This window comes from Nelumbo nucifera, chromosome 1 (assembly GCF_055504915.1).
Source record: "Nelumbo nucifera cultivar China Antique chromosome 1, China Antique-T2T, whole genome shotgun sequence".
NCBI classification, from domain to species: Eukaryota; Viridiplantae; Streptophyta; class Magnoliopsida; order Proteales; family Nelumbonaceae; genus Nelumbo; species Nelumbo nucifera.
The window spans coordinates 69638183-69647486 of NC_142649.1; the positions used below are offsets into that span (position 1 = coordinate 69638183).

The window sequence follows — 9304 nt, forward strand, 5'->3', positions numbered from 1 at the left end:
AATGTATCTTGTATCACCCTACTCTGATACCATTGTATCGATATTTAAATGGAGAAGTATGGATAGGCCCATTGCAGAATTTTGATTTTCACTACAGATTTATAACATTTTAAAAGGTCAATTACCCCTACCCTATGCACCAATGGCCGCCCATGAATTGGCATCAATTCTGAGCTGGCACCTACCCCAGTTGTACTTAGGCTAAACTGTCATTCTCCCATAATTAAATCCTTGGTTGTTGTTTGTATGAAAGATCACTAAATACTGAAAAAACAAATTTTTCAGTTTTTTGTAGTCAATTTGGCACTACCAAGTAGGGGTGGCAATTTTTCACCGAACCCGCTGAATCCACCCAACCCACCCAGTATCCAACCTGCCCATTTAAATGGATTGGGTTGGGTTGGATTGTGGGTGGGTAACCATTGGGGTAACCATTACAAACATAAGTATTATTTTCTTAGCCTTTTTTTTTTAATTTTCTTCATTTGAATTAAATAATTTATAATTAATACATTAATTTCTATTAATTATTGACTAAATTTAGTTTTGTCTTGAATCAACACACTTCACCCAAACACAAATCCAAATCAATTTGACCCGAGTTCAGACCAGTTCAACGCGGTTTGACCCAATCCCGTATATACCGGTCTGAGTCGACCCAAATCCGAAATAGACCCCGGGCGGGATGGTTCGGTACCGCTTGTTCTACCCGGTTTGGGTCATCCGGTCCAACCAGCATTCACACAGCCCGACCCAGTATGAGCTGATCTGAGTCGACCCAAATCCAAAATAGATCTCGAGCATGATGGTTCGATACCGCTTATTCTATCCGGTTTGGATCATCCGGTCCAATCAGTATTCACGCAGCCTGACCCGACCGAGTACAAGTTGATACGGATCGACCCGACCCAGTACAAGCCGAAACGGATCGACCCGACCCAGTACACGGTGTGTGCATGCTTTTGCCTAGTCTGGATTGTCCGGACAACCAATATCCGCACAAACCGACCCAATTTACTTACATTGACCCACTTCGGGTCAATCAGTTCGATCCCAAACCCGTGCACAAACTTGATTTGGTCCGGTCCAAGACAATCCACCATTGACTGAACCAGTCCGGCTCGGTCCAATCGAACTGATCCAAATCTAAACAGTTCAACCACCCTTGATGTGATTAGCTCGAAGATAATCCAATTAGATAGTTCAAGTTGGTGTGACCGGTTTGAACCTAAGTGGTTCAGTCAAACCCAAAATCCGAACATAGTCAAATGGCTTTGCCACTTGTGTAAAAATAACAAGTATGTAATATGATTTGAACATTCACCACTTATGTAAATAGTAACTACAATTACCATCAAGCTATGACCAACCTATTTGTTAAGAAAGAGTTAGTTTGTTTTTTAAGTCCATAAATATAAGATTAATGGGTTTGGGCAGGTTAGATTGGGTTAAAGCGGGTTTGGGTTGAACCCAACCCATTTGATTTTATATAACTGGGTCATTAATGGGTTGACAGGTTACGGAAAAAGCATATGATAGGTTGGAATGGGGATTTATTAGAAAGGTTCTTGAGAAATATGGGTTCCATACTAAGTGGATAAATTGGGTGATGGAATGTATTAGCACGGTTTCATTCCAAATCCTTATAAATGGTTCTCTCTCTAGATCACTTAGTGCCAGCAGATGCATTAGATAGGGGGATAGAGCTTCTAGGAGGGTCCATCCATTCCCATTTTGCAATTTGCGGATGATTGTATTATCTTTGCTAAGGCGTCAATGCTTGTTTGAAAATTAGGGAGATTTTGAACAATTTTGCTAAAGCTTCTAGGCAGCTCCCTAATTACCTTAAATAGGCCATATCTTTTTCCAAAAATATTCCTAACCGTTTTCAAAAAATCATGGCCAAAAAATCTTGGAGCTCCAATCATTGATGGTAGAGTTACAAAGGAAACCTTTAAATATATTAAAGAAAAAATGGCCAATAAACTGGCTGGGTGGAAAAAAAAAATTTTCTTTCTTTGGCTGGGAAATTAACGCTTATTAATTCTTCTGCGTCCATGGTACCTCAGTTTGTCATGCAAACCTTTAAAATTCTAAACAATGTAATTGAGGACATTGAAAAAGCCCAAAGGGATTTTCTATGGTCAAATACGAATAGCCAGAACCCCATCCATTTAGTTAACTGGAGTAGAGTTTGCACTCTAAAAATGTGGGGAGGTTTAGGAATAAAGAATTTGAAATGGTCCAGCCGGGCTCTTCTTGCTAAGCTAGGCTAGGAAGTTATTAATTGTCAAGATAATCTTTGGGTTAGAGTGGTTTCAAGTAAATATCTCAAGAAAAATAACTTTTGGGAGGTTAACCCAAAAAAAGATGTTTCTTGCGCCTGGAGGGGGATTTTAGGCTCTAGAGATTTGATTAAAAGGGGATCCACTTGAAGAATAGGAAATGGTAAGAGAGTGTGGAAATTAAATCCGGATGGAGATTTTTCGGTTAAATCGGCTTATTTAGAGGAATGTCGTTTTTAATAGGGGAGCCTGTTTGTCAAATAATTATATAAATAATTTTTGGAGTCTCTTGTTCCTCCGAAAATTAAAACTTTCATTTTCCTTTTCTTAAATGACAAACTTCCCACTAAAAATAATCTTATTGCGAGGGGTTGTAGAATTGACCCGGCATGTGTTTACTGCGGGGAAGAGGAGAATATTGATCACCTATTTGTTAAGTGTGAATCAGCGAAACAAATTTCGAATAGGTTGGTTGAAGTGTTACCAGTGTTGAAATCCTATGATATTACTTTGAAGCAGTGGTGGTCTAGTTTAGGTAACCAGAATTGGTGTTTCAAGGATAAATTCATAAAAGAGAAAATTGCTTGTTTTTACTGGTTCATATGGAAGAACAGAAATGAAAAATGCTTGATGGTAAGTGCAGTAATTCCCAAATAATCATTTATAGAGCATTAAGTTACTAGAACGAAATTAAAGAAACCATTTTGAGTTTTGAACCAGTATTGGGTAAGTCTTGGAAGCAACTTGAGTGGCTCAAACCTAAACCCGACTGCATCAAAATAAGCTTTGATGCTACATGTTCTAATACTGGAAGTTGTGCCATTGGATGCATTGCTAGGAATCATCAGCGCAAAGTTCTTGAAACCAAGGCCCTTAGGATTGGATCAACGACGATTAACTATGCTGAAGCGTGGGCGGCTTGGGAAGCTATAAACGTAGCGATCAACTACAAGAACCAATGGATCACCATTGAAGGAGATTCTAAAATTGTCATTGACTGCCTCAATGGTAGATTGATTCCTCCCTGGAGATTAGAATGCATTATCAAGGAATGTCTCAAGCTTATTGATTTTTTCAACTTGGACATCAGTTTTAAGCATACGGATCGGGAAGCAAATCAAGCGGTTAATTGGCTTGCCCAAAGGGCTCTAATGTGTCAAATTAATAATAGAGATTTTAGGTTTTGTGACATTAATTTGGGAAGAGCTACCCCCGTCTTATGTAGCTCAGTCTTTTCTTTCATCAATAAATATATATATATAGAGAGAGAAGGCGGAATCCCGGTGTATTTCTACATGGAGTCTAAGCAGCTATATGCGGGAATCTTCCTAATTCCAGCCTGTACCATGGCTTTCCTCAAATCTGCAGCAGAGCCCCATTCCCCTGCCCCAGCATAAATGTTGGACAATACCACGTATCGCCCGCAATGCCATGGCTGCAGTTCAAGCAACCTCCTCCCCACGTCACTTGCCAAACCAACGGCCCCATGAACCCTGCAAGCACCAAGAAGAGCCCCCAGAACAGTGGCATCCGGCTCGAAAGGCATACCCCTAATAATTTCAGCTGCTTCCTCCAGAAGCCCTGCTCTGCCCAGGAGATCAACCACGCAACCGTAGTGCTCCATTTTAGGATTGACACCAAAATCATGCAGCATCGATCGAAACAATTTCAAACCCATCTCCACCAGTTTGGAACGAGCACAAGCAGCTAACACTGCAACAAAAGTAACCTCGTTTGGCTGCAGGCCTTCCACCCTCATCTCCTCAAACATGTCTAAGGCCTGTTTCTCTCTGCCATTAGAAGCCAACGATGAAATGATTGCGTTCCAAGTGCACACCTCTTTAACAGTCATTTTGTTGAATACTCTAGTCGCGCTCTCCAGACATCCTGTCTTCCCATACATAGCTATTAATGCCGTTCCCAGAAACACTGTTATTTCAATCTCATTCCTCAGAATGTAACCATGGATTTGCCTCCCTTGATACAAAGCTCCTTCGTCCAAGTTAGCGCAGGCAGAGAGGACACTTACCAATGTAGCTTCGTTGGGTATAATTAGACGATCAATTATATCTTCATGAAACATCATCTTCTCAAAAAACCGAATTGCCTCTTGGAAGTGCCCATTCTTCCCAAACCCACTAATGATACTCGTCCACGAAACTATATCTCTCTCGGGCATGCATTCGAAGAGTGCAACAGCTCTACCCATATTCCCATTCTTGCCAAAAGCGTCGAGCATTGAATTGAAAGCGACAATGCATGGGTGGGGAATTTCTTCGAAGACATGACGAGCATGTTCTATGTCACCAATTAGTGAATAAAAGCTAACGAGGGATGTTTGAATAAACGGGTCAAGCGACAATCCTCGTCTGATGACTTGGGTGTGAATAGGTCTGCCTGCAAGGGAAGCCATGGAAGGTAAGGCAGAAGCAGCAGCTTTGATGAGAGAAGGGAAGGTGTAATTGTTGGGTGGGGCTTGGTGAGCAAGCATATGGGTGAAGAGGAGTAAGGCCTTGTGAGGGTCTCCGAGGTTGAGGTGGGCTCTGATCAAAGTGTTGTAAAGAAGGGTGCTTATCCATTTCAGAGCTGAATTCTTGCAAGCGGGTTGGAAGTGGAGGTGACCGTTGGTGATGAGGAGGGAATGGATCTGATTGACTTGGTTGCTATGTTTGATGAAGCGCTGAAGAAGTAGTAGTAGACGCTCCAGCGGGTATGTCATGCCAATCCAATCAAGTACTCATGATTTATTTGAGTTGAGGACTAAACTGGGAGACTGTTGCAGCCTTTCAGGGGAGCTCAGTTCAGCTGCTGTTTGCTACATACATCCTCCATCGTTACCTTCGCTACGTTTGTGTCATTAATTTGCGAATCAATCACCAATGTAGGTTCTAATTGTTTTTTGCTGCAAGAAGCCGAGGACCCACCATCACCCTTATATGGTTATGGACCCAAATTGGATTGAGCTCAAGCAAGGGTGCAAATGGCTAGTTAGAAGAATTTACACAGAATTTAGCCCATTCAAATTTTAGCAAATTCTCAGCCCAAGTTACAAACCTAGGCCCGAATTCTCATGATACACCCCTTTAGTACCCTGAAATTTGGGGGTAGTGTCAAGTTTGTATCCAAACGTGTCACTGCAGTATTTAAACTTTTAAAAATTGTCAAGTTGGTTCCTGCCGTTAATCGATCGTTAGTTATTTGTTGAAAATATCAAAACTACCCTTCAAAAGAAGGCATTGTTCATTTTTTTCTACCTTTAGATCTGAAATATATTCTTATCTACTTATTTCTTTGCTTTCAGTTGTTGTTTCCCTCTATCATATTTCATGTTTTTTCTCTTTTTCGTTGAAGATAACCGATTCAGTTTTAAAGTAGAAGACAATGAACAGTGTTTTCTTTTGAAGGGTAGTTTTGACATTATCAACAGATAGCTGACAGTCGATTAACGACAGGGACCAACTTGACACTTTAAAAATTTAGGCACTACAATGACATGTTTGAAAGTTCGGGTACTAACTTGACATTACCCTCAAAGTTCAGGGTACTAAAGTGAAAATTTCCCTAAATTTTAAGTTTTCAATAGACGAGTGTAAGAGAATATAACATACTTAGCATATGACACATTGTGTGCATGTAAGCAATAACCATATATTATATATGGTATACAAGGCTAGAAGGATTCTATCTATCTATCTATCTCTATATGGGTTTAACTTTTATGACCTTAACAACTTTTTTGTGGTTATAAGTTATATGGCCACATAGGAGCCACAACACCTCATTGGAGGAAATGTCAACATACATATAGGAAACGTTACCTCGTTATTGCGAGAAATAAGGGTGGTTACGTGAAAAGATCGATTCAACTTAGTCTAAACTGAGTTTCAAGCCGAGCTCGAGCCCAATAAAATTTGGTTCGCGAGCCTAATTGAGTTTTTACACATATGTATATATAATATTTTTATTATATATAATAACTAGTTTTTATAATTCTTAACTTTTATATATCAAATAAAAAATAATTGAGTTCAAATTTACGAGCTTTTGACTCAAGCCCAATGCAAATTCAAGTTTCTAGCTCGAATCCAAACACCGTTTTGGTGTTTGAAGCAGTTGTGAGTAATATAGATTCCAAAGTGTTTCCATTTCCTATCGTTTCTCACTTAAAATGGTCCAACCAAATTTTTTTACCCTGGAAGTATAATTTCCTACGTGATGCCTACATGGACTTGAAACACCATCTCAAAACCCTTGCAGCGCACATTGGAAACATCCCATACTTTATATTTTATTCATGAGCACCAATTCTATGAGTAGATCTGAATTCATCTAATTTGCCTTCCATTTCCATATGGTAAAAATCTTGACAGGGACGCTGAGTTTTATATGGGACAGTCGGAAATAGATAAAGCAGCAGGGTATTTTAAACTAGATAATTTTTCTTGTTTCTTCTCTTCACTGAAAATGCTAGTGGACCGCTTTGGTGTCTGTAAAAACAATCTTCAATTTATAGGCATTTGCCACGATCTCTAAAAATAAGGCTGTCTAACATGCTCAGAAATCAGACAAGGTGCGAATAAGCTGATTGGTAAGGTCTCTTGGTGATGGGCTACCTCCGTTGTGTCATGCTCCAAATAATTTACATGTTTTTATGTTTTTTTTGCCATATATATAAGCTGCTCAGTAAAAACTAAAAAGAAATGAGAGAAGGATTTATTAATAATTAATGAATAATAACTAGGAATTTAGGATATGCTTCATATGGTATCAGGCATTGAGATTGAAAACAAGGAAAAGAAAGAGAAGCAAAACAAAAATTTTGGGAATTTAGATCACAAAAATCTCAGAAGAGCCTATTTTCATTGCTCTGAACTCCACATGCTACTGGTGCTTTAGCTCTCACTCTTTTAAAATACCACACAACAGCTCCAATCCCTACAGCAGCGACGGAAACTGCTGACGTCGTCCCTGCATTGACAAACGACATGGTCACCATGGCCATCACACCATCCAAAAAACCAAAGCAGAACAAAAACACCCCTACATACAATATAAATCTATCTTACCGGCAATTACTCCCACCTTTGCACTATACCCAGAACTGCCATGATCTGTGGATATGGAAAATATGCATCAGTCTTGAGATTATATATCAAAGGCAGAAAGCATTTTCAAGCTACTCTATTTAACGATTCAAACTTCAATTTCCATCAAGCAAACCCAAAATTGAACTTAATACTTCTGTAACAGAGGTTCAGCATTAAATCAATACCCATGTTTAACATACCTGAACAGAAAGTGGTTACATTTCCTTCCTCACAGAGGCACAAGAAACTCTGCGTCCCAGTATCAAATCCGCATGTCCCTCCTCCCCTGGAATTATCCTGACACTGAAGGCAACGGGTGGTCACCGGAATATCAAAATCTATCCGGATTCCATACTCTGGGATTTGATCATAAGGCGGAGCTGCCCCAACAGTTTTCCAATGAACGCTAGTGTAAGATGCACAGTATTGCAACATCAACCTTAAAGATTCCGTAGCCTTTGGGTAGTAAGAACAGCAAGAACTACTCCCACCCAGTGCGGCTGGGCAATCAGGTAAGTGACGGCAGAGATAGCTAGCACTGTCACAGGATGAGTCACAACGCTCGGGGAACCGCTCGCAGAAGCTGGGCTTGGGCTCGATGAGCACATCTTCCTCGCTACAGTTGAAGAAGAGGTATTCATTCTGAGAGGAGAGGGAGAATGGAGTGCTGGTGTCGAGACTGAATTGCCTGGTCGGACGGAAGTTATCGCCATCTTCGCAGTTCCACATGAATGGATCAGAAAGTAGAATGTGGAAATCAGAATAACTTATGCTCCGAATTGGGTATCTCCCGGAAGGTGTTCGTAGTTCAAGTTTTCCAGACTCTGAGCAGACGAACATATGTCGGTAGTAGGGGCTTCCACAACCATCGTCGATACCAAAAGGGTACTTGATGGGGATATAGCCACAAGAGCTTCTACAGAGGCTTGACTGAGCGAATATGGATTTGAAGAAGGAAAGAGCAAGTAGAGATGTTATAACAAACAAATAAGAACAAGAACAGGACCCAATTTCTGATATCAGTCTATGTCTCAAGAGAGAACCCATTAGTGATACGGATGGTGACAGACAGAAGATATCATGATTTTCTCAGAGTCAGGATTTGTATGATTAAGAAGTCGGTCAGATTATCCAAGTGAAGTCTTTCTTAATACAGAAGATGGGGATTGGAGAATCTCTATCAAGCCTTATTTACTTTTGCTTTTGCTTTTTCTTTAATTTGTTCTCTTTTCTTTTCTTTCTAAGTGCTTTTGCATTCCTGCTTTCAGTTTCAGGAAGAATGCAGAGAGGTGGGGATCTCTGTTGGGTTAACAATGGCAGATGATCACACCTAAAACAGCCAATCACAAGCCAACAACTCTTCTAAGGTGGACGGGGTCCACAAAATGCCCCTTTTGACTGAAACCAAGTAACCAACACCAAGCATCTATTGGATTGACAACCAAGTATGCACCCTCCTGGTCAGAAGTTGGGAATGTTGGATAACTTAACAATGCCAACATGTAGCAACTCCTTGTATGATGCCAACGTTTACCAAAGATGATTTTCATTTTGGGTCATCATATTGTTCTTTTTTGGTAAAGAAAGCCATTCATAAAGGCTGTGTTTGGTTGGAAAGAAAAGATAGGGAAACCTATAGAAGCCTCTGTATGGATTTCCCTACCTGTCCCTTCTTTTCCTGGCTTTTCTTTCAAACCAAACACAGCCTAAGGAAACAAAAACAAGACTGTTTCGGATATACATGTGAGTTGTGGAGTTATGTGGAGTGAAGAGACCCACATTAGAAAAAAGGATAAAAAGTGCAAGGGACTTGTATACAAGGATTGACCCACAGCTCATTAGCTTAATCTTTTGGGTTATAAGTGGAGTTCAAATCTTGTGTGCAAGTCCCCAAATTCCACGGTTTTGCTTTGTTTTACTCCTCTATTCTTA

At 40.1% G+C, this 9304-nt stretch overlaps 2 protein-coding genes across 2 annotated transcripts; both read right to left on the reverse strand.

Annotated features, from left to right (window-relative positions):
* Positions 1–3414: 3414 nt before the first annotated feature.
* LOC104594050 (Tetratricopeptide repeat (TPR)-like superfamily protein) lies at positions 3415–5323 on the reverse strand. Its single transcript, XM_010254168.3, has one exon. It carries the CDS (start codon positions 5002–5004, stop codon positions 3577–3579), a length of 1428 nt encoding a protein of 475 aa, XP_010252470.1. The 5' UTR covers positions 5005–5323; the 3' UTR covers positions 3415–3576.
* A 1653-nt stretch (positions 5324–6976) lies between these two features.
* On the reverse strand, positions 6977–8552 carry LOC104594048 (wall-associated receptor kinase-like 15). The gene is made up of 3 exons (XM_010254167.3): positions 7573–8552; positions 7352–7396; positions 6977–7253 (listed from the first exon to the last, which is right to left on the reverse strand). The coding sequence occupies exons 1-3, from the start codon at positions 8417–8419 to the stop codon at positions 7129–7131; spliced, it is 1017 nt and encodes a 338-aa protein (XP_010252469.1). The 5' UTR covers positions 8420–8552; the 3' UTR covers positions 6977–7128.
* Positions 8553–9304: the final 752 nt, after the last annotated feature.

Bases quoted from the DNA above. Each gene is read 5' to 3' on its own strand.
- LOC104594050 (XM_010254168.3), bottom strand. From the start codon at position 5,004: ATGACATACCCGCTGGAGCGTCTACTACTACTTCTTCAGCGCTTCATC.
- LOC104594048 (XM_010254167.3), bottom strand. From the start codon at position 8,419: ATGGGTTCTCTCTTGAGACATAGACTGATATCAGAAATTGGGTCCTGT. The intron at 7,397-7,572 runs GTATGTTAAACA...CCATATCCACAG, and splicing joins TGTAACCACTTTCTGTTCAG to ATCATGGCAGTTCTGGGTAT. The intron at 7,254-7,351 runs GTAAGATAGATT...TTGTCAATGCAG, and splicing joins AAAGGTGGGAGTAATTGCCG to GGACGACGTCAGCAGTTTCC.